General features: G+C 44.4%; 1 protein-coding gene and 1 long non-coding RNA gene across 3 annotated transcripts in view; one reads left to right on the top strand and one right to left on the bottom strand.

Annotated features, from left to right (window-relative positions):
- The window catches only part of LOC102684840 (zinc finger E-box-binding homeobox 2-like), a 57,272-nt gene extending 41,296 nt beyond the window's left edge, over positions 1-15,976 (top strand). For both annotated transcript variants that reach the window (XM_015344113.2, XM_015344115.2), the window contains exons 2-8: positions 927-1,148; positions 3,940-4,140; positions 6,077-6,291; positions 6,393-6,501; positions 6,934-8,399; positions 11,493-11,676; positions 12,092-15,976. In XM_015344113.2, the coding sequence (XP_015199599.2) occupies positions 927-1,148; positions 3,940-4,140; positions 6,077-6,291; positions 6,393-6,501; positions 6,934-8,399; positions 11,493-11,676; positions 12,092-12,771 (3,077 nt within the window). In that variant the 3' untranslated portion in view covers positions 12,772-15,976. The remainder of the gene's footprint in view (positions 1-926; positions 1,149-3,939; positions 4,141-6,076; positions 6,292-6,392; positions 6,502-6,933; positions 8,400-11,492; positions 11,677-12,091) is intronic.
- Positions 4,142-19,647, bottom strand: LOC138231360 (uncharacterized). Its single transcript, XR_011186661.1, has 3 exons — positions 19,445-19,647; positions 4,695-4,771; positions 4,142-4,230 (listed from the first exon to the last, which is right to left on the bottom strand). It is a non-coding gene; the product is annotated as an uncharacterized lncRNA (long non-coding RNA).
- Positions 19,648-25,561: the final 5,914 nt, after the last annotated feature.

Below are 25,561 nucleotides of genomic sequence, written 5' to 3'. Positions count from 1 at the left end.
AGGGGATCCACTTCAGTTGTAATGGAAGTGCAGCCCCCACCTGGGTGATGTGGCAGTCATTCCTTTCCAGCAACCCCAATCTTAAGGCAGATCAGATGGAGTGAAGAATGGCTTTAGAAGCTTAGTAGGTCAGAGTGTGCAGGTCTCGAGTCTTTCTCAAGCAGGATGACAAGGTTATGCATTAGGTTTGGAACCTTTTTCTGCCATCATTGAATACCATCACTAACTCTGCCCACCAAAACATGCACTTGTCAGAGCCATCTGTATATTTTCCATGCTGCAAGTCTTGCTGTGCCTATTATTTCTAATAATCCGCCATGCGCTGCCGTTCATGACAGCTCCTGCTCAGCGTCGGAATATTCTGTGAACAGCGCTTTCAGTATTATTAGACTTGTGATAGTGGAGGTCTAAACATTTCGTTCCAGGAAAATATCTGTACTGATATTTCTTTGAACTTTGGCAAATGTATTCTAGAAATGTGTAAAAGCTGCTGCGATATGATTTCTACTACATTTTAAATAATTTATTTAGGGTTGACTATGCCATAGATTTGTTCCCTTCTTCTACTGCCCTGCATTTTACAAAAAGCGACTACCCAAGAAGGGAGCTGACAACAGTTTTCACAGAAGATAAAGCACATGAAAAATAACTTTGGGTTACAAAGGCACCAGTTATTTTGTCCACGGGTTGGTGCATAATAGGTGCTTTACAATATCTGGGATCATTTATAGTTCCTTTTAAGTATTGCGTTAGACTTAAATCTACGGTTTCAGTACGCTTTCAGCTTCAAACTAGCAGTCCAGTCCACAGCTGCAGCACATCAGCACACGGGGCTGGCAGCTGGGATGGGTTTAGGTTTCGGTCAGTTTCACTGCTGGGGTTGTGTGACGCCACCACCTTCTCTCTGGGTCCTGTCCCTTCTGCAGTAGACTTCGAGAAGCTGACAGCCCTGGGATCGGAAGGGGAAGATGAGGAAACCCACTCCGGCATGGAGGGCCCGGACAGTCACGAGAAGAGCAGCCTCACAGCCAGCGATGGGACAGAGGCCCCTAGTCCCGCGCTGTGTGCCCGGGGCCGGAGCCTGAGCCCAGAGCCGTGGGCCGGGAGCAGTGCGGAGGAGGAGCGCGCCATCCCACAAGCCCTTTACGGTAAGCCGAGTCCTGCAGCTCCTCACACTGCGTCAGCCTGGGGAAGCACCTTTCTTCTTTGTTTATTTGGACTGCATCTTTAGTACGAGTGTCTGGAGGTGTTTCCTCTTGCCCCGCAGCACTGAAGCTCATGTGCTTTAACACCTCACGTGGTCAGCATTTTAATCTTGATATCAAACTGTCTTGTAAGGGAAAAAGAAAACCTTTGGCTATCTCAAAGATCATCACGTTTTCCCCTCTCGACAGTTCCTCTGTTGTAGTTCCTGGAAAAACACTCCTTCTGCTAAACTAATTTACCTTCTGAGGCCGACTTGCACAAAAGACTAATAAAAGGTTCAAGAATTCTCCTTTCACCTCAGTGTTTAAAATGAAGAAACTGCTGCTGACTTCCCCATTCACAGTATAATCAGCTCTTGCTCCTAGAGAGATATGGCTCAGCCTACAATGCAGGCTTTTCTACAAGCACAACTACCTTCTTCCCTTATTTCATTGCTAAGAACAGGCTAGGAAAAGCATAATGGCTCTTCAAGTACTGTTTTAATAGTAAGACAGGCAAACGCAACACTATACTAGAGCCTAGCTAAAATAAAATCTTTAAGTGCTTTAATCGTATTCCTTCACATCAAACAAAATTCAACACTGAAATCAAAACCAAGTCTCTAAATACCTTTTACTGCCTTTATTTCTAGATCAAAGACTCCTGTGGGTCGCCTACGAACAATCAAAATGCTTTCACTTCACATGTGCACTGCTCCTTCCTTCAGGCAGGGCTAGCTTTGAAAGGACTGATCTCCACTCAGGCTCCTCGCTTATCAAATGTCATTATCTGTAGCACATAAAGTTACAAATCAGAGGGCGCTTGGTTGTTGTTAATTGATCTTAGGATCTTTTCCAGCCATTTCTTCCAGGGAATGCTCTCCACAAGTGTCTGACCTGTTTGTTCCATACTTCCTCACCCCTCTGTATAAAGAAGTGCCTGCTCTTCTGAGTTTTAACTGCACTTTCCCTTAGTTTCAGTTTGCGGATTTCGTCACTTGCAATGAAGTCCATGGGGTTATGGTCTTCCATACCTTTAAGATTTCAAATATTGGAATAAAGGCCTCAGTCTGAACTCTAAAAAGATTCAATTCTATTAGCCTGTCGGCATGGACATTAGTTTAAGCCTGGGAATCCGTCTGGTTCTTCTCTGATCCTGTTCGAGAACAATAATATATTTTTTGTGACGTGGTAACTAAAATCGTACACAATGTTCTCAGATAAAGTATTATTCATGCATTGTTCAACTTTAACATGTGATATCTTCCCTAAGTGCAAGTGGGTGTCCTTTTGTGAACCTTTTTTCAGTACAGTAGGGTGATGTTTATCACAGGACAAGTCGTCTCTGTTCCCTCCCTTTTATCACCTCACGCCTGACCACAGACTCCAGTACCTTTCATCCAAAAAATGACCTTTTCAACATTCAGGGCCAGCAGTTCAGCATTATATGATGGTATTAAAAACAATAACTACGTAAAGGAAACGAGGGCTTATTTATCATGTTTGATCAAGCTCTAAACAAGTGATCTTTTTAGAACTGCTTGCTGCTGTGGTCACAGTCTAGAGGAGGGACAGACAAACCTATTCCTTACTGCCTTCTCACTTTAGAAAAACCAGAGGTGAAAAAACGAAGAGGCGGCCACAAACCCAGTGTACCCACCTCATCTCAACTCTTTCGTGCTGCGTCAAGGGAAGGAGGCGCAGAGAGAAAGAGTGGTGGAGGAGGTGAAAGTGAAGCGTTTCAGCCCATAGAGTTCCAGGCTTGTGCGCACTGAGTTTAGGAGGACTCTTATCATCACTCACCCCCACAAAATACACAGCGTGGGTGGCCTCAGAAATCCCCTTCTTACTGGCCACTTCCTTAACAGAGTCACTTTGTTGTTTTTTTTATTAAAAATTAAATTTATACATCTCCACAATTCTGCTGTTGCCCTTCTTTTTGCAAGTCTCATGTACTAAAGCACATTGGTAGTAAACTTGGTAGTCTTTGGACAAACTGAGGCCTGGGGTTCCTGCTGTGGGGATCTCTTCTACCTTCGCTTTCATGTTTTTGCCCTTTTGAACTTGAACCCGGAGACACTCTCCGCTGTGCCACGCTAGAAAGACCATCTTACTGCAAACTAATTTCAAAATCAAGGTGGTCCTCCTGTGCTTTTCATCAGCTGGTATGTAGACATTCGACCATGAACAACGTGATTACCAGGAACAAAAACTAAGATCACAAAATTGTTTCTTAAGAAGTCGCATTGCCAATTCAGAAACCAATGCTGAGCTAGGAATATAATGGAACGTCACACCTCGATTAGGGGTGTGAACCATGAATGTAGAAGCTCAGTTCATTTTGGACGCATGTGCAGTACTGTCCCCCCTCTGGCCAGGGACACCACAGAAAGATGCACAGAAGGCCAGAGAGTGAATCTCCACTGTGGTGTCTGCTTAAAACAGAAGGACATTTCAGTAGCTGGTAACCAGTAGAGTTTTATTTTTAATATCATTACTATTACTTATTCTCACTCCTAGAGCAAGACCACGATTCAAATGCTTGTTACCATTAAGATTGCTGGGGATTTTACCATGGGCTACCAGTGTGACTGAAGTCATGAAGAACTCCTTAAAAAATTATTTTATAATGATTAATAATGCTACTATCAAAAGCAGAACTGCAGGTTAACATGTTCACTGTAAGCCTTCCTGGAATCGATCCAGTGTAGAAGGCCACCACTAAAAAGGACTTTTTGTATCTGCGGTCTTTCAGGTCAGGGTGAACCACCCATCACAGATGAGGAGATGGAGCGCTATGACTTTCTGAAGAGGCTGAGGGAGGCCCCGAATCCGGCAAGCCCCCCAGACCGTCTGTCGCAGAACGGCACTGCTGTTATTTACCCAGCAGCCCCCGACGAGGATCTGCCCCCAAGGAGCTGGTCTCCAGGGGCACATGGCTCACCCGAGGTACAAGGTGAGGAGTGGCCTCCCCTCCAGAGCTGAACACACACACCCTGGTCTTGCCTCGTTGCTGATCAGGCAGGTGAAGGGCTAAAAAAACAGCCTAACAAACACACTCTCTTATCAGCGCCATCAGCGACAAATTTCGTCAAAGAAAATTACATTTTGAAAAGAAGTTCTGAGAGTTCTCGTGGCTGAACTGGCAATATAAATGATATGATACCCTTTTTACAGATGAAAACACTAAACTATCACATTTACAAGCCTGCTTCCACACTTGTAATTGACTGTAAAAAGATTTAAAAAAACAAAAAGTACAGAGCCAGTTTGTTCACTTTTTCAACAGGTAGATGTTGGTTATTAATAGTGTTCTGCATTTTTGGTTGATACTAAACTTTACTAATTACTCGATTTTATTAAAGTTTTCCAGTTTTCACCAATTCCCACCAATGTTACTAACAAAAATATTATACGCCATTATTGAAATATGATTTTTCTGCCATTCTGACGGAAGATTTTGGATTACAGCCCTAAAGATGAAGCAATTTTTTTAAATGTAAAACTCACTCGATACAGACGACGGATGATGGCCAGATTGAACTTTATCATTCCACAGATGTTTAATGGCTCCAATTCACAAGAAGCTGAATAAAAACAAACACAGAAAAAAGTAAAAGATGGTTATAAATGGCAAATCATTGTGTGAAAATATCTGTGAAAGCTAGTGTTTAGAGGTTTGCAAAAAGAGTAAACAGGAAGGAGAACACACACTGCTCGTTGAATACTGCGACACTGAAGAAAGTTCTCACGCCAATAGGATGAAACAACATATAGAAAGAACAATCCGCATTCAAGTCAAAGACAAATGTGACAGAGATAAACAGGCCATGTCATGAACCCTCTATAGGACATGAATGAAAAAGAGGCCCCAAACTACTGTGTTTTAGTATTAGCGAATTTCTGTGCATGTTGTTTTGCTGGTTGATCACGGTTTCGTGCAGATGAAACCATCAGGGACTTCTTAGTGCACAAAGTCTGGCAATATTGAAAAAGTATTCATTTCGATAAAACAAAAAGGTATACATTAAAAAAAACCATTTAGCCTAACTTTAATGTTTTTCATTCTTATAAATTAAAATGGCAACCCCAGTTTTCATTCAAAAACCTCCATTTGTAGGATAAAATGGGGATTTGCTTTTTGTTCAACTTTGTGGATAAGAAATTACAGTATAACAGCAAGTAGGACAACAACCAATTTGTGATTTATACAAATACAGAAAGAGCTCAGATGTACAAATTGTCGAGAAGTATATTCTTTAGGAAAATAAACAGGAAGCACAGAACAACAGCGATGAATGAAACACTGTGCCACACAATCATTTAACACTGACTGATGTTGCACAAGTAACACCTGTCACTCCTTCAGCTACTGACTAATGTTTCTTTTGAATTCATAGTAGCTTGAAAATAAAACTGAGACGGGGTCAATACCCACTGCATTTAAGAAACAATATCACAGAGATCATTTCATAAGAAATGAAACTAACAGAGCAAAACCTGGATTAGGAAAATACAGTCACCAAATTTGACTTAAAAAAAGGCATGTCAAGTTCTAGTATCAGTCCCCACCCCCTCACAGTGCTACTTCACTGTACTGTATACAGAGTTGTAACAGATGTGATGAGTCTCTCACTACCTTGGTGATATTTAGCTTTTTTTAATTTAGTGAAAGCTTTATTTTCATTTAGAAAGCACCATGTAGGATCAGATATGGCCGCTTGCAGTGCTACTACATAAAGTCAGCAAACAGAACCATCGAACGTACCTAAGGACTGCAGACAGGTCAGAGTCAATGGAAGCAACATCACTGCAGCAGAACCGCACGCGACAGAATGTCGATCTAATGCTGGTGCCAGTTTTTTTTATGGGCATCCTTCTGGGTTTTTCAGAAGCGGTACCCGGGAGTCCTGATGGTACAAGGGGGTTTCTTGCGTGCCCGTTCTGCCAGCGCACATATCGCCGTGATGCGTCCCTCCGCGAACATGTGAAATTTTGCCATGAGAGAGACAGCGGCAATCTGGCGTGCCCCTTGTGTGGATACAGCACCACCTACAGGCCGCAGATGGAGAGGCACATGCTAATGCACAACCAGGCGCAGAGCAAGGTAAGGTTCTGGTAGATTTCTGTACACATAATATGAGATGTCACTCATTTCAACAGGCCTCAAACACGTCAATATTTCATTTTTCTTATCATCTGTTTTAGCATCCATCGTTTGAGCAAGCAACAGAGAACAGGAAATTTAAATGTACACAGTGTGGAAAGGCCTTCAAATACAAGCATCACCTGAAAGAGCACATTCGCATTCACAGTGGTAAGTTCAGGTTATAGCTTTTATTTTAAAATGTACATTTCTTACGATCAAAATTGAATGTGGCCTCACCCCACGCTTATTGCTTCTATCGCCCTCGTAAAAGCAAAAGAGGGAGCAACGGTTATGGAAGGGTCAATTCCTCCAAAGTGTGCCGTCTCCCATCTCTCACACTGCTCACAGAACGAGCACCAGTCAGAGAGGTGAAAGGTTAACAGTGCTGCACCACAGCTCTACGGTCTTGGGTCCGATCCTGGCTTGGGCTGTGCGAGCGTGTGGAAGAAGATGCGGGCCTTGCAAAGATACTGTACAGCACCAGACTGATTGAGCAAATGAACAAATATGAAAAGTTGAAATCTTCCTTTCCCTTTTTGGGTGGCTTAGGATTTGGCCTTAGAAAGACTTAATTACATATTTTTTCCCCCCCCTCTACAGGCGAGAAACCTTACGAATGTGCCAACTGCAAGAAGAGATTCTCGCACTCTGGTTCCTACAGCTCGCACCTCAGCAGCAAGAAGTGTCTGAGCGGGGGCAACATGAACGGACAGTCATATGGCGGACAAAACGTCAACTCATCTCCATCATCACCCACAATGAACCTTCTCCCAGCGGCAGGCGCCAAAGACACCATGAAAGGCCTGGGCTCTCTGTATGTTTTCAGACCACAAGAGAGGTCCCTGGAAAAGCCTCATATGGAGGACTTGATTTCACAGGATAGCCTGGTTTTTGCCAGGAGCAGGGACATGGGATCGGACACAGTGGAATTCCCGCACCATGCTTTTTTTAAGGGGACCGCACTAATGCCTTATTTGCATCCACACAGCAAGTTCGAGCACCTGCTCCAGAAGATGCTCCAGAGAAGTGCTAACAGTGAACTGGGAGAAAACTTTTCCATGGGAGGAGAGGACAGAGGTGTGCAGCCAGGTAGAGACCCTTCCCAGGATGGGAACGACACCCAGGAGAGTTACAAGCCCCGGATGGAAAGGGACAAGGTATCTTGCCAGTCTTCGGAGTCAGAGGGGAGCGTGTCAAATGGGGTGACATGCAGGTGGTGCTCTCAGCTATTCCCCAGTGCCGCTGTTTTGTTCCAGCATGAGAGGTACCTGTGCAAGATGAACAGGGAGGCCATGGAGGTCCCAGAAGGTCCTAGAGGCAAGGATGATTCCCCTCTTAACTTCTCCAGGCACTCCCCAGGACATGAGGGCGTAGCTTTGGGCCCTGCTACCAATGGCTATTCCGAAGACAGGACAGCATTACCCAGACTGAGGCCACTTCACCATCAGCACCCAGCTGCCATGCTGTCCCCAACTCTTACATGTCCAAGCACCCTCAGCCCTCATGCATTCTGGCCACCACATCTCAAGGAAGGAGGTAGCCCAGCTAACCCTAGCAGCCCTTCTGCAATGGAGGTAGCCACTCCTCCCTACCAGGAGCGAGGGCGCGTGCCACCCGGGGCGGGGTCTGCTCTGCGTTCCCCTCCTTCTAAGAAGGCCGTTCTTTCCTGCAGGACCCCTACCTCCGGTGGCTTGCAGTCAGAGCCTTTGGACTTGTCTCTGCCCAAGTCCAGAGAGGAACCCAGTGAGGAGAGAAACAGGAACGGTAGATCCCCGGCCATTGAAAAGAAGGAGATGGCAAGCCCACCCAGGAAAACGCCACCCCCGCACCATGAGGCGATGTATAGCAGGAGCTCGGGGTTTGGCCACTCAGTTTACAGTCCTTTCCCCCTGTTTAACTCCATCCTGACCCCCAGCCTGAGAAATGCAGGACAAGATGGCCTGCCACCAATACCACTGAATCCAGCAGCAGCTAAGACTGGTTTCCTCTCTCCCATGACCTACATGTTTGAATCAGACCCAGAGTCCTTCCTAAAGAGAATCCAACAGGAGAGACAAGCAATGATTGTAAGCAATTCAAATGGGTTATTTCTACTTTTCTGGAGGTTGTAACCAACTTTAAAGACGAACACCCTTAATTACAATAGAGTTCTGTGATTTCAAGTAAAGAAAATGCAGCAATTTTAACATGGTTAAACAATATAAAAAAGGTTACAAACTGGATGGTATTCAGTCTGTCCAATGTCCAACCTTTTATATCTGTGATATTTACTCCTGGTCCTGGAAGGCCACAGTCTACTGTAGCTTATCATCAATGAGTAAAGGCATGGAAACAGTGCCAATACGGACCAATTAAGTGAACCACTGATTCATATGAAGTTCTTATGAACCCAGATTGGAATGAAAACCAGAAGGCACAGCGACCCTCCAGGACGAGGAGTGAATAACAGTGATCTAAATTATCAATATGTCCTGCATTGGACTGGTGTCCCTCCCAGGATATAGTCCAACCTTGTACCCTTTTCTTTCAGGATGGGCTACCATTTGCTAATTTGATTAATTTTGATTAATAACCAAGAATAACCAAGTTTCCCATAACCAGAGGAGGGATGATGAACAACAGTCAGAATAAGGAATCACTGCAAAACTGAAATCTAATGACACTTTTTATAAAGAGAGAGACAGAGAAGGGGGAATCAGACCTGAACCCTATTTGATATATTTGAGCTGTTTTGGTATGGTCAGCATTGCTCAGAGGCCTGCTAACACACTAAGCCTGCTAAATCAAGATTGATGCATTGGTGTTTGAAAGCTCCTGCTTTCTAAAGATTCCAACACCGATGGGCTGATTAGGATGCACTATTACAGTACATCTTATAACCACATTTTTCATTGACTGCAGCACACAGCTTTGTGCACAGAAGAGGCACACTCATCCCCGTGCACAGTGTCTTTGATTGTAATGAATTCACTTTTTCCATCACCCTAGAATTTTTCAATATAGTGGTTTAATTTAGCATGGAAACTAATTAATTGTGACCCACCTCATTAGAATTAGGAGCCCCCGCAAGTTTCTTTGAAGTGTAAACAACTGCAATGACTGTAAAGCTATGTTTCTTAGAGTAACCTTAGCTTAAGTAGCCCACCCAATACTTAAAATAGCAATGAATCACCAGAGTTTTTGGCAACTTTATAGTGCTTTTCAGATCCACACACCGGAAGTAACAGTGTTGTTACAGCATTATTCACCTCTGCGGGCATTCCCTAAGAGGCAGAGATGCCTTCACTGAAGTTGATCAGTGTTTATTTACTGTGTTTACTGAAATTCTTCAGCTGGGAAATTCCAGACGTGTAAGTTTGAGAAAAGACCTGCCTTGCAGAGAGTCCCTGAGGAAACATGATTCATGCGTGAACTGTACTGTCACTTTCTAACTACAAAGAAAAATGTGAACGAAACCTAAAAAGTAAAAATATAAAGCAGAAAAAGCCCACACATTAACAGTGAAATGCAGATTTTTCATGCTTTCACAGCAGCAGAGGAAGCAATTTCATCAAGTCAAAGGGCATTTGATCTGCAAACACGGGCACATTTTCAAAGATGTTTCTGGCATTAGCACATCAAAGCCAAAAAACGGTATTAAGAGTATGCAGAGGTTTTACCGTATAAAACATCATTTAATCATTGTCTGCTTTGACAACGGGAATATCAGATACATGTAATATGTCTACATACAACCAGCTCCCTTCATTAATCTGGAATTTAAACTGTTGCCACTTACACACAATTCCACGATTTTAATGATTAAAAGCTAAAAAATAGCACAACCTCAGCTGTTTCACTTTCTTCTATATTTTGGTGTGCCTAATTCTGTATAGTTGTGCTTAATCCTGTGGATCCTAATAGTTTTCCATTGAGACTGTCTCTCATCCAAGACTTTCCTGTCACACACTGTTAAAATCGACACCTTGCTGAGATATCCCCAATGCAAAGACACTTCATTAACAGTGAAGCAAAACTGTTGTAATGTCAATTACGATTTATAGAAAATACTTACAGTATATATCGCCCTCATTCCCATAATTACATTTCAATTGGATTGTTAGACACAAGGATTTGGGGTTTTTAAAGTTGTAATCTGAACAAGATGATGCGAAATTAATCTACCGATGGGCCAGCAAAAAACAAGGCAGTTTCATAAGAACATAAGACAGGTTACAAATGAGAAGAAGCTATTTGTAACCTACAGTAGCTCACTGGGAAGTTAATAGTTATTTAATTCAAGGTTTTTATACAACTGACTCTTGAAGAAAATCAAAGTATAGGCTTCAACCACAGAGCTGGACAGCTTGTTCCCGACTCCCACAACCCTTTGGGTAAAGATGTGCCTCCTGCTCTCACTTTTAAATGCACTTCAGCATGTGCAGAAGCAGATAAGAAGCACACTGTGGACTGCGAACTTGAGTTCAAATGCATTAAGAGCTTTAACCAGCTGTGCTTTTTACCAGCTGTGCCAGTTTGTAGGTAATGACTACACAGTCAACTACCTCACACCTGTCCGTCTAATGGGAGTTTTCATCATTTTTTACTACCTTTTACCGGGGTTTTCTTTTTGTTCAGTTTTTAATGATTGATCTGCATCTGGAAATTACATTTTCAGTGATGCGTGGGAAGCCAGCCTTATGCTTTCCCATCAATTTTCACTCTTCAGAGCTTTTTAGACTTGGAATCTAGAGCCAGAAGCTGTATTCATGACTCACCACATTGTTTCCAAGACTCTCACTTAGTCTTGGATTGTTAACAGAACTCTCAAGGCTTTGTGGTGAATGCTTTAACAACAAATGACTAGATACTAAGAAATGGTTACAAACAAGAAGAGGCCATTCAGCCTGTCTTGCTTGTTTGGTTTTCCGGTAGTTCACGGATCTGAGGATCTCATCCAGACGTGCCTTGAATGATCCCAGAAAACCAGCTCCGACAACGTGGCTAGGCAGCTCATCCCAGACACCCGCCCCCACCTTGTGTGAAGAAGTGCCTCTTATCCTCAGTCATAAATGCATCTCTGCTGCCACAGATACAGAAGCTCTGGCTTCAGCCTCAAGCCTACTCATCCTAAGGGAAAGAGCTCTCCATCTAGAAAATTAACCCCTTTCTTTCGGCAGGGGGAGGCCATGACCAGGGGGTGTCTGGACTACCTCTCTTTCACTGATGACGGCACAGAGGGAGACTACGGCCCAGGCAGAAAGCGGCTGAAGAAAACAGAAGAGGGGCTCTACGCCTGCGACATCTGCGACAAAACGTTTCAGAAGAGCAGTTCACTCCTTCGCCATAAGTACGAGCACACAGGTAAGGACCTAACTGCAGCTGCCTCTCTCAGATAACATGCACTCCAATGCCTGCGCGTAAGGGCTTTCTAGCTGGGTGAGAAGAAGCATGAACAGCACCCTTTGACAGCAAAACAATTGCATTACCGAAAGAGTGTGCTTATAAAATGAGTAATTTGCAGTCCTAAACTTCATCTGAAGTGGCCTGGAAGAAAGGTTTTCCCCAGACCTGCAGTTAAGGTTCCCTTCAATGCCTTGCAACCTGTTGCAAGTTGGTCAGTTTTCTTTTCAGCCGCAGCACAGTTACATACAGTACATACTTCAATTACAGTCACACGTTAATATCCTGTTCCGTCGGAACAAATTGAACTGAACATGCAACATGCAAATTATGGCAAAGATGAAAATAAATCTAATCCCTGTATTCCCTGTTCTAGGCAGGAGGCCGCACCAGTGTAAGATCTGCAAGAAGGCATTCAAGCACAAACACCATCTGATTGAGCACTCTCGTCTGCACTCCGGTGAAAAGCCCTACCAGTGTGACAAGTGCGGCAAGAGGTTCTCCCACTCTGGGTCCTACTCCCAGCACATGAACCACCGCTATGCCTACTGCCGCAGAGACATGGACCCTGACGCCATGGGGGAGGAGCTGCAGCCAGGAGCCACACCCCTTCGCGAATCCTCCTCCTACTCAGAGGACGGCCTGGACTTGGACACAGCCCCCAGCAGGGCGGGGCTACGACTAGAGGTCACACCTTCATACTTTGCAGATGCTGCCCTCGATCTGGGCTCTGGCTCCCAAAGCGAAGAGCTACTAACGGAGACTTCGTCTCCTTCTTTGGTGATGCAAAACGTGTTTTCCTCTGCTGCCCAGAGGGCAGAGCTTCAGCAGCAGCCGATGCCTACCGACGAGTCCTCTTTGACCGAGGACGGAGAACAGGGCAGTGAAGACAGCGATGAGCAGCAGGCACCGGCGGACAACGGGCACCAGACAGAGCATGAAGTGGACAGGACTAACAGCGAGGAAAGTGACAGCTATACGTCAGAAAAAACATTGTGCCCTGCCGACGATGGTACAGAAGAACAGGGCCAAGAGGCAGAAGACACAAAGGGATAGCACAGTGTTTCTGGAAGGCCAGCAATTGCATTGGACAGTTCTCCCAAAGAGAGCTTTTGAAAAATAAATGGTATCTTTTTTTATGGGGCTCACACAAAGTTTACAAAGACTTTGGACCACGTCATGCACAAAAGCATGATAAATCCCTGTCAGTGCCTATAAATGATCAAAGCCGTGGCTTTATCAATTAAGACAACAACATTTGCAATACATTTAACACATTGCTAAGTTCAGTACATTGGAAGATGCTCTCTGTGTGCATTGTATTCAAACTGCTTATAGGATAACAACCCCTGATCAAGTCAATGTGGAACAAACAGCATCAATCACACCGCTTAAACTCTAGTGTGTACAGTAACTGCCAAAATATGCTTTGCTTCCAGATGGGGAGAGAAAAAAAAGACTGATTGCCATCAAGGCTCTCTTTCCGCAGAATGGCTGTTACAATGAACAAAGAGAGAAGCTTCACATTTAGCATGTGGGATGAAGTGTGGAGACACTACTGGACTGGCTCCTGGAAGACAAGAATGTGTGTCCTACGTAGGACACATTGTAATTGGCTTTTATTTATTCATGAGTATTGCTTTATCAGTATTTTATAAAACATGCTGGTGCTAAACCCTCTAGATACATTGCTATTGTAAATTTATGCAGCCACACGGCGATAAACACAAACTCCTCAAACAGATTTTTTCTTGAAAAAAAACACCCTGATCATGCAAAACTGTGACGCACACCAGGGATTTTATTTTAATTTTTTAAATTTAGAAATTTTCTAAATATCTAGAGAAATCTACTCTATTTTCTATAAGCGAGATTGCTACAGACCAGGCAGATCTGAGAAGGAAGGATTTTGTTCAAATTCTTGATTTGCTATTTTTTCATTCTACTATTTTTTTTTATGAAAGAGTAACGGAGCATGCTGTGCACAAAGAAAAAATAATTTTAGAAAGATTAAACATTGAGTGTTCTTTACAAAAGGGAATATTACCTACCTCCATCTGTGTGTTATTTAGAGCTTGCTTAAGGATGCTTTTGTTTCAAAGTGGCTTGCATATAAAACACATAAAAACACATACGGTACAGTGCTCATATAAAAACAATTTGAGGGCCCAATTACCTCAACCAATAAAGGTGCCGCTTCTGAGAACAAGGTGAGCACTTTAGACCAGACCCTGGTGGCATAAGGTCAAAACGTGGTACATTGTAAAGATGTGGTTGGCGTACCAAAATGACACCTGTACTCTCAGAAAGCGGGACATTGAATTTTTTGGTACATTTGCCTAGTGAAGAGATGCAAGGAGTCACAGAGCAGTCCAGTGAAGGTCTGAGATGAGTTTAATTGTAAATAGGTCTGATCGTGCACCCAGTACCATAATTTGACTGTGTACCACATAATAACATGGTTTCAGTCCCAATCTGGACAGTCATCTCCCTGCGACAGATGGGTTAGCTCGTACTGGCGAAGGTACATTCAGGCTGGCAATGCACCTGTGGGTTTGCAATGTCACCAGCGAGAGAGAGCACTCCTCCAATGGATGCCTAAACTCCTACCCATGTGTAAAAACTGTCTGAATGCTCCAACAAGAGCCTGTTTCTTCAGGATAGCACACACAACCCCCCAACCCACAGCACTGTAAAGCAGTTATAGTGGTGATTTGAGACTGCTGACTCCAAAATGGGAGGATATAAAAAGGATCCATAATTATCCATTTATAATTCCAAATTAAGAGATTATTGGAGACTTTGTTCATGATGAAGGTAGGTAATTACCCTGTAGCTATGGTTGGGCTGCTGCACAGTCCTAACCTTTAATGCACTGTTTATCTAACTGTGGACAGATGGGTTTTGAAACCCTTTGTCCACTGTTTTTCAACTTTAAAACATTCCTTGCTTTTTCTACATTAAATCTGTATTTTGTTGACGTAGCTACGTGGAGAAGCTACACACCATCTTAAGCTTTCTATATCCCATTGCAGTGTTTGTTAAGCACAAATAATTTAGTATTTTAGTACAGATAAGTTTGATCTGTGGATTAACTTTGGATATTTTTGCACTGTTTAAAATTTGGAAAGATGGACTTTGATATTATTGTTGTTGTTATTTTGTAAGAAATGTTCAAGTGCAATTGCTTCTGCTTAGAATGTAACAAATTAACATGCTGGAACCTTTTTAAAAAACTGCATACTTTCAAACAAAGAGCAGTCTGCCTTGTCTTGCGCATGTAAAGAGCTGGGAAGAGGTGGGAGGTGGGTGGTGGTGAAGAACTATTGTGATCTACCCTCGTTTTCAGGTGCAGAGATGCCTTAAATCTAATGCACGCTTATGGCAAGCAGATAGAATCTTATCTACACTCACTAGCAGAGAAGGGGAAAAACTTCTGCAACAATCTACACAGATTAAAGCTGTAAAGTGATTACAGAGGGGTTACTGGGTATACAGCCACTGTATGTTTACCTGTATCTGAAAAGGGAAGCAAACCTTGTTCACTCTGCTGCACATCATAGCAGGGCAGGACACTCTATCCTTAAACAGGGAAGGGGCAGAAACAAAGCTAGTGCCCATCAGCTAGATATCCAGGCCTGCACAGAACTGAGAAAGAAAGGAGGAATACAGACACCCAGCATAGAGCAGACTAACTACGATCACTGCTGTAATGCCACAAGTCACACAGCTGTCACGTACTTCGTGAAAATGCTTTGTTAATTAGCAAGATCAAGAGCAATTTGCACAAGAGCTGGTCCAGATTTTGCTAGTCCGAACCAGCATTGACAAATTCTGTGAAATTTCAGGCCGTGAGTGTAGATCTGCGACTGTAAGTCTGTACATGGAGGGGACCAATGCTGAAGGCATGATACCACTGTTTAACTTGTACTGATAAGAAGCTATTGAAGACAAGATGTTTTTTGCAAGCATGTGCCTTTCTTTCTGTCTAATTTTACCACACGTGGGTACAAAAGCACACTATAGCTGCAACTCTGAAGAAGTGGGTGCTAAGAATTTGCGGTTGCTTTATACTTGTTTTTTCTCTTTTGTATAATAAATTCTAAGTATTTTTGGTGACCTTTAAAAATGTATTTTATAAACACTTAAATGTTATCTTGCAACAGTATCACTTTGTATTTTTATTATTCTTAATTTCTTCTGCGCTAGGTTTGTTTTTTCTACATTTGTGTGTAAATACCTTCTAAATAAAAGGAAACATGAGGCAATGTGTTCTACTCTTTCTGTCTACATCATGCTGCAATTGTGTCCTCTGTATCACTAGGCAGAACAAGAATGTCAAATAACCAAAACACTTTTACAAATATAGTCTGCCAATACTTGTATTCCACCAAATCTTCATCCTTACTGAGCTGATAAGACCAGTGGCCCTCAATGGTGATAAGTTCCAATAGACTGGACTGAAGTCGAAGTGTATATTGCTTCTCAGGGGCCTGAGGAAACTTTAAACACTGCCTGCAACAAACAATTTCTACCACCTTTATAAACTCAAAATCTGTAAACGTGTTTGCTTTCTAAACTGGATAGAGTATATGGACTTGGGGCCAGGCTATTCATGAAGGTATATTCAGGTATACATAAAATGGAGAACACAATATGTCACAGGGTGACTTTGAACCTGTGGTTGTCTGCATGCCAAAGTCACCTTCCTGCAACATAAGCTTTCACATAAGAGCACGAGAATGTGCTCTTCTAGCTTGAAACCCTTGGTCCATTGTGCCTCTGTGATTGCTAATCTAAGAATTATTTCCATCCCGTAAGTCCGTTCAAAAACAAGACTAGAGAGTTGGTTCTGGACTCCCACAACTCTCTGTGTAAACATGCACCTCAGGTTTTCTGTCCTAAACTTTATTTTCCCTTGAGTCCCTGCGTCCTTGCGCTGGTGGACCTCCTAACATAATCTATTTATTCTGAAGTGGCTTGTTTGCACCACTGATGTGTTCTGTAAAGCTTACAGAGCAAGCCAAATCATACAGTAGAAAGCCCTCCTGCACTTTTGTACACTCAAGTAGTTTTGTGACTTTTCATTACTTTTTCAAACTTTGTTTTACCTGGTACATCAGCTGTGAACGAAGTCCCATTTACAATGGCAAATTGGCGAGCTTTGCTTTTGCACAGCAAGTTCAAAGACACAACAATAACGAATCGCTCCAGCTCCAAGCCCACAACCTTCCAGTGACCAGTCCCGAGCTCTGTCTGCTCCACACTGCTGCCATGGCAGTCCTCTCAGCCCAGGACTTTATGACTTAGAATACTTTACAGGACAGAAAAAAACTCACTTCAAAATCAGGTCCACACGCCCCCCACCCACCCACTCTCTGTGAGCCCACGGAAATTCCTCAAGACTAATGTTGAAAACTGAGTTTTCTAGTAACTTTCAATTCGGTCACTAGACACACTCTGATCACCGCATGACAGAAATCCCGACCTCTGCATGTTTAGTCACGAGATTTTAATTTTAGTAAGAGTGAGCCACTGAGCTTGTGCTCTATTTTTAAGCTTTTCTTTCCCCTTCTCTCCAGCCTGCGTTTCTGGTCTTTCAGAAGATGGCATGCGGCTCAGAGGCAAGAGCCACATCGATCTCTCTTTACCATAAATGACCTCTCTGACAGTCGTCTCATCTGATTTCCCCACAGCGCTTTGACTCTGCTCTCCATTTGCATAGTGATTCACCAGCAAGTTGCACTTTGGCGCTACTGGAAGTGACAGCTCACGGCCACATGGCTTCAGCAATTGATCTGAAGACCAAACTGCTGCTGGTTTTTCTGAAAGGGTTGGGTGGTGGTGGTAGTGGTCTTGTGCACTTGCTTAAAATTAAAATAAGAACCCCACCACACACACACACACACCAACTAATTCTGGATAGGATATTATTGGAAAAACACAACCCTTACAATACCTATTGAGGTTTTTAAATCTATCCATCCATTTTCTATCCGCTTTATCCAATTCAGGATTGTTGGGGGAGCCGGAGCCTATCCCAGCAAGCAACGGGGACAAGGCAGGGTAAACCTTGGATGGGATGCTAGTCCATCACTCACACCAGGAACAATTTTCCCAGAACCCGCTTTTCTGGACACTCCACTCAAAGAGCTTTACAGGTAATGGGGATCCCCTCCATCACCACCAGTGTGCAGCCCCACCTGGGTCTGGATGATGCCATTGTAAACCAGTACTCTCACCACACACCAGCTATCAGTGGGGAGGAGAACAGAGTGATGAAGCTAAGGGCTAGTGGAAAATTTGTCCAGGACGCCGGGGTTACACCCCTAATCTTTTTGAGAAACGCCCTCGGATTTTTAATGATCACAGAGGTTCAGGATCTTGGTTTTACGTCTCATCCAAAGGACGGTGCCTGTTTACAGTATAGTGTCCCCGTCACTATACTGGGGCATTAGGACCCACATAGACTGCAGGGGTAACGCCCCCTGCTGGCCCCACTAACACCTCTACCATCAGCAACCTTAGGTTTCCCAGGAGGTCTCCATCCGGGTACTGACCAGGCTCACACCTGCTGAGCTCCAGTGGGCTGCCAGTTGTAAGTTGCAGAGTGATATGGCTGCTGGCAATTAACCTACCACTATGTTGGGGTATTTTTTGTGGGGGGTCTGTTTTTAAATCTCATCTCAAAGCTTACTTGTGAAATTATAAGAAAATCGACCTTTCAATAACATTTATACATGGTTGAACTGTATTTTTTATACTTTTGTAAAGGTATAATTTATGTAAAGTGCCTCCAGAATGCTCTGGAAAATTGAAACTGGAATGAAAGGTGCTACATAAAAACGAAATTTGCTCGATTGACTGATGACCATTTAACCCCTACCGGTAAGGCACACTGAGGCTCTGCCTCTAGGGAATGCTTGGTTAGTATCTCCAAACTCGCACAGTTTCCACAAGCCCATTGCCCTTCTTTAATTCTCTGTAGGTTACACTAGGTCCCGAGTCACTAAATGAAAAGGGGGAGCATAATATCTTCCTCTGGTCTGCAATCTTTCTTTTGTTCTTAAAAAGTAGGCAGAGTGCAGGTCACTCAGGAAGTAATTTTGTAACAGTGAATCAGGTAGCGGTTAGAGGTCTGGACTCATAGCTAGAATGATGCGGGTTCAAATCCGGGATGTTGTACCCTGGTACCTGTACTTTACTCAGATTGCTTCAGTAAAATGACCGGTTGTAGAAATGGGTACAATTCTGAGTTTTTTTGGATGAAAGGATCATTCATATGAATTATAACAATCCATTTTAAAATTAAGTGTACTGCACATATGTTTGTATTTATGGTCTATCTTCGTCATTTGTTAATTTAAGTATTACATAGTCTCTAGAACATACATAAAATTGGTAAACCATTAAAAATCAGGCACGGAGAACATTTAGGTCCGTTCCTCTCCAGGATATCTACCGATGTAACACGATAAACATACAATACACTGGAACAAGTCAAATAAAATATGGCAATACATGGAAAAATACCTTAATGTAATCAAAATAACTAGAATAGAAACGTTTATAACATTTTCGAGTTAAAAGAATCCGCTTGTGTGCTTTTAAAAAGGCGCCAGGCTCTTCACGTGACCGGTGGTAATTTTTAATTTTGCTACGTTTTGAACTTTGGTGATATATTGAAAGCAGATTTTGAGGGACTGAGAGGGGGAAAAAATGTACTCACACAACATTGATTTTCGCCCAGGATACCCGAAGCTGTCCTCTGATGTCCACACGCGTAAGTTGTGCTGTAAGCAATAAAACGTTGAAACGGCTTTTTGTTGTTCATACAATGAGTTTTTTTTTTTAGCTGTTCGTGTCTAGAACCTTCTCAAACTTCACGATAAAAACGTAAACGAACGCGCGGCCTGCTCCTGTCAAAGTCTCCTGAACTCCCCCCGGTCCTCCGCTCGAAAGGTAACCGCCTCACCTGCTCTGAATCACAGTTTAACGGCGCCCTTACGGAGGTAGTTGCATCCATTGGCAACCCAATCAACAGCTACTTTCATTTTATATAAACTGAAGTTGTTGTTTTTTACTCTGGAATCCCATTTCATGCAACCCATCAGTGTAAAGATTCGGTTTTAACGAAAGATATAAACTGTTTTTTATAATTCTAATAAATACTGCCTCCACTATGAAAGAAACATTACTTGCCCACAGAGCCGCCTCAAATATTGTCAGATGTGTGAATGTTATTTTACGCACCCTTAGGCTTAAAGGTAAAATGTAACCGTTTTTGAAGATCCTCTGGACTGTGTCTTAGGACCTCGGGTTGAAATCCGTCGTTTTTAGAGCTTGTTTGCATTAGAGATGTCGGTTTAAACATCTTTCAGGACAATCAATTAATACTTGTTCTGAGCTTGAGGTCTAAACAGTTATTAAAAATGATTTCACACTAAAGAACAGGCCAAATCACTTAAGTGCAAAATAGATGAAAATACATTTAATTATTGGAATATGCGCAAAGTAATTGTCTTGTATGTCCTCCAAGATACATGTAAAAATACACAATTAACTGAATTGCATTATTGCTTTTTGGTTAACAAACTATCCAGCTTTATTATAACATGAATAAACCATTGTAATATCTGGGAGTCTGGAACAGGCTACCAACCCATGTTGTTTGACGCAGACACCTTAGGTTGTTTAAAGAAACAGCTGGATGAGATTCTGGGATCAAGGAGAAACGAAAACCCAGCGAAACTACATGGGCCGAATGGCCTCCTCTCGTTTCCAGATTTCCTCAAGTTCTTGCTGTGCGGGAGCTGGCTGAGTTTTGGAGACGCACCAAGTACTGGCAGAAAATTGCAGGATGGGGCTCCTATTCTGAGGTGAATTGTGGGGGGAAAAAAACCTCAAAGACAAGCCCTTTCAACTGGACATCATCATTAAGGAGAGCGAGCGAGGGAAAGGAGGGAAGGAAAAGGGGGTTCGTCCCCATTCTTGGATATACTTTGACATGCTGTGTTGCAGTGAAGAGCCCACATCACTAACTGAAATAATATTGGTTACAGACATATTATAAAATCTGTCGACAAAAAAAAAAAATGTCATCTTGGCACGGCGATAGAGGTTTTGGTTTCTGAAAAAGAAAAATTAAAAATGACAACAAGACACAAAACTGGCAGACCACCACATTTGTAAAGAAGGATTGTCTGTCTCTCTCTTTTTTTAATATCCTCACTTAATCCAAAAAACATTTTCTCTGTGTGTGTGTGTGTTTTAAATGCAGTACAAAATCTGTTTGTTTGCAGTTTTTGTCTTGGTCTCTCAAAGACTCCAAAAAAACACAGCTATATAAAAACCAACACCCCAAAACAATTTAAAAAAACAATAATTTAGAAGAAAACAAGAAGAAAACAAAACAAATACAGGACTCTTCGTTCTCCACTTTACGTTGTCAAAGAAACAGACAGATGATGTAGGTCTCCTAGTCCTCTTTGGAGTGGAGTTAGTTATAAAACCTAATACAGCTGAGCCCAAACCTAATACAGCCAAGAAATGCAAAGCCAAATGATCTACATGGGCCCAAACGGCTTGTTTCTAACCTTTCTTATGTTCTAAACCTCTGGTTCTGAAGAGCAACAGGCCCAATGGTTATAAATCTGACTGAACTCCATGAACGATGTGACTGTTCACAGACCCTTTTACTGAGGCAGGCACACTCAGCATTAGGGGCCTGTGCATCGGTGTAGAGGTGAGGGCTGTGCCCCCTTGACTATGGGGTTGTGGGTTTCAATCCCAGGCAGGCGGATGGATGGCGGCACTTCTGCTGCACTCCCCCCCCGAGCCCCTCCCCCGGACCTTCAGCAAAGCACCTTTCCCCGTAATTGTTCCGCCGAAACCAGCCAGATAAACCAAACACGGGGGCTGTTTACAAAAAATGTGTTTCCGTTTTTCTGTGCAATTTGCTTTAGGTACCACCAGCAACATCTTCCAGGTACATCCCCCGCTCAGCCACTGTGTCTCTTGATTGTAGGCCCCTCACGCAGCCCTGCCCCTGTTCTCGAACTGGGGACAGGACGTTGGCAAGGCAACACCAGAAACTCTGCTTATCCAATAGGCCTGCCAGACTCACAGTCACACAGAGCCCAGATGAGGACTCGCATACCTTAAGTGATCTTTCATAGTTCATAATTGGGGATGGGGTCTTTGAAGCCATGAGCAGGGCTTGTGCCATAGCTGGTGTTTACGATGCAGCCTTCAGCCACAGTCAGCACAGCCCTCTGGGAAACGTCGCTTAGGTGAATCCCCAGCTTTCAAGGCGTAAAACCCCAGCCCCTGCCGATGACCTGGGGCCGATCGAGAAACAGAGAGCCTTCTTTTTTTGGGGGGGGGAGTCTTGTTTTGTTGACGTGGCCACAGCACAGGCAGACAGAAATATATCCACGAAGGCCAGCCCACTTTCGAGCAAAAATAAAAAGGCTGAGTGGTGAGCTCGGTCAAGCGCGCGGACCCCCCTTGGATCAATATAACACAGTGCCACGGCGCAACGGAGGGAGAAACATGAGCACGGAAACCAAACTTGTTTAAAATAGCGGAACGGCCTCCTGTCACCGCGGAAGCGCCGAGCCAGAGCCTACCGCTGACGTCATCGCAGCCTGGGCCACAAGCGCCCGGTATCTAATGTCAGCCAGTCGGCCCTGCTCTGTGAAGGCGGCCCTGCGTCCTCTTGGGCTGGCCAGGCTCTAGCATGGCTGGCAGAGCTGAGGTAAAGCCCAAACCCAGCGGGAAAGAAATCACGGAAGAAACACACTGGACACTCCAATTTAAAGACACAAATAAGCCTCTCTCAAACCCAGAAGGAATTCGAGATCCTCTCCAACGGTTTTTCGAGCTGACCTGGCGATTTCAGCCAAGAAGGGCCTTGGCGATGCAAACAGAACACCCCCGGAGACGCGAGCAAAATGCAAAAAAAAAAATTAAAATTCCTTACACATTTGCCTTTTTTTTTTCCTTTGCCAAACCCGCAGAGTCAATATAAAATTACCAAGCCACAAAAAGGGGGGTGTATGTGTGTGTGTGTCAGGGGGAGGGGGGGGAATCACATTTTTTTAACATATGTATTTCTTTTTCCTCCTCCGCCGTTATTAAAAGCAGAAATCGCTTCGATTACAGGGCTCCGAGAGCCGCACATTCCTCCCAGTGTCGAGGGCCCCGCGAGGGACGGGTTTGGAGCTCCAGGCAGGTACTAATCCACCATTTCGCCTGCAAGCGCCTTCTTCTCTTCCTCCGGGGAATTTGTGTTTGTTTTTTTCTTTTTAACGTTTCGAAATGCTTTGGAAGGGAGGGAGGGAAGACCACGCCCATTCGACTACCCGATGTCCACTTCCCGGGGGTCGTTTGCCCTGTTTCTGGGGTTGGTGGTTGCGGGGGGGTGGGGGTGTGGGCAGAGGATACTGCATTCGAGTCGACGAGTCATGCCCTCCCTCCCCACTCCGGGCTGCACGCTGGCGCTGGGCGAACCCTGGCCCGCAGTCCTCTGGGGTCGTGGTCAAACTGGCAGTGCCCGACTCGGCCAACCCCCCCCCGCACGACTCGCCAAGAGCCCTCGCCGGCCACCCTGCTGCAAGAGATTTCGACTGGAACCGGAGCATGAACCCCGAGAAGAACAACAATAAGAGGTGGATCTTTTCTCCTCAGCCCCCCTCTGAGTCGTGAGCTCTCGGGAACGTGCCGGGGATTTTAGAGAAGGCACGTGGCAGAGCGAAATCCGAACGAGGGTCTGAAAGGCCCTGGAAGTGCAAAGTAAAGAAAGGTAACCCCCCCTACCCATTCAATCCCAGCCCCGTCCCATCCCAGCGCGACGGCTCGGACTTCTCCGCCTTTCGGCATCCCCCTGACTAGGCTGTCAGCCACAGGGCGGCCTCTGCGGCAGGCACTGACACGCCAGCGCGGGTCATCCGACGCCAGCCGCTTCGACACGCAACAGGAACGGCGAGCAGGCCCCCAGGCAACAAACAAATGGGCTCTGACTCTGGGCTGCGGTGGGTAGAAACCGTTTGCCAAACCATCCCACACAATGCGAAGCCACAAGCAATGGCATGGGGTACGCATTAGCTCTCTTGACGGGGGGGTGGTAGATTTTTAAAAAGAAAAATCCACGCTGGACCGTACGAGGGGATCAGATGAGCAGGGACCGTCAAGAGGTCACTGGGCGCAAAACCTCAGTTTGGCCTAAGGCTGACGCAGGGCTGTCCACAACCTGTGCCCCTCTGCCAGTACCTGTGTCCCTCTGCCAGTAGCTGTGCCCCTTCTGCCAGTGCCTGTGCCCCTTCTGCCAGTGCCGGTGCCCCTCTGCCACCCACAGGCCAGCCCAGCCCCTTCCTTGTCTCCCACTGCAGGACCCGTGGCAGAGTGGCGCTTCCCAGACATTAATCACTTCCGCTGAAAACTGAGGAATCGACCAAGAGGCTCCGTAAGTGTGGAAGTGTTGCCCTCCTGGCACTGCCAGGCTGCCAGCCCCTCCGATTGCTGGAGCCCGGCTCACTGGGGCTGTGCACCAACACGGCCGGCGGCTCGCAGGGTCGAGCCTGTCAACTACTGCACATCCCGTTTCCAGCCGTCTTCCGCACGTCTCTGCGCCTGGCGCGTTTTCTTCAGCCAAGCAGCGGTCGCAGAGGATCACAGCGTTGTAGTAAGCGCCAGAAATTTAACAAGAACCACTTGAACGTTGCATTGCCTAGTCAGCATGGCGCAGCGGTCTCGAGTGGACTCGGCACCAGAGCAGCGTACAGTTCTGGGACCTGTCTTCTGTTCTGCTGATGGGATCTGATTAGTACAGGGCTCTCCAGTATAGGGGAATTTTTACAACCTAAACAAAGTGTGTTATTAACCAATTAATTACCGATTCAATTAAATAACTGGAAGTCTACCGCACAGACCAAAGAGCCACATACACTGGGGTCACCAGGACTGGCTGATTCTGGACTAGAAAGTACCTCTTCCTACCAACTCCTTGTTTACCTGAGAACAGGCATTAACAACATGAGAATGATTACAAGCAAGAAGCAAGAAGAGGATTGTGGCTTGTTAGTAACTAACTGATCTAGGCATCTCATCCTGTTTTTTGAAAGAAATCAGGGTGTTATCTTAACTTGGATGGGCAGCTTGTTCCACACTCCCACCACCCTTTGGGTAAAGAAGCGCCTCCTGTTCTCAGTTTTAAATGCTCCTCCCCGTAGTTCCCCCTTGCATCGTCCAGTTCATGTATCACCGCTGATACTGAGGATGTTCAGGAGGTTCACTTTGTCAGCGCCTTTGAGGATTCAGCTTTAAATATAATTGGAAAAAAACAAACATCTTTAGCTTGCAGGAGTGCCCATAAACTAACAGCCAACAACACTCTCAAAGGCACTTTCTGAAATAGGGGCTTCACAGTCATACACATCATGCATACCCATTCCAGAAAGGTCTCTGTTTACAAAGCTGATGAATCTAATGTGTATCAATAGTTAGGGAAGGCTTTCCTGCGTGTTTGTCTGTAAGAGTATGAGCCTTTGTTCACACAGTGACACTGGAGAACAGTCACTCCTGGTAAGAAGGTGAACTTTTCTTAATCCAGTGTCATTTGCTTTGTTGTGCAGTCAGTGGGAGGGATAACAGCAGATGAACAACTTTAAACAACTGCTAAACAATTTCTCAGAATCACATTAAACCTTCCCAAACTCTTAAGCTGTATAACTGCAGTTTGGCACTCCTTGATCTTCCTGCAGTTGCTTTGATCTTTTTCAGAACCCTAATTTTGGTAAGCATGGGCAGACATGCAAAAGAAAAAAAATCTCTTCTTGTCTCTGTT

The sequence above is a fragment of the Lepisosteus oculatus genome, chromosome 1, assembly GCF_040954835.1.
Source record: "Lepisosteus oculatus isolate fLepOcu1 chromosome 1, fLepOcu1.hap2, whole genome shotgun sequence".
Classification (NCBI taxonomy): Eukaryota; Metazoa; Chordata; class Actinopteri; order Semionotiformes; family Lepisosteidae; genus Lepisosteus; species Lepisosteus oculatus.
This window is presented reverse-complemented; position numbering and strand designations above follow the sequence as displayed.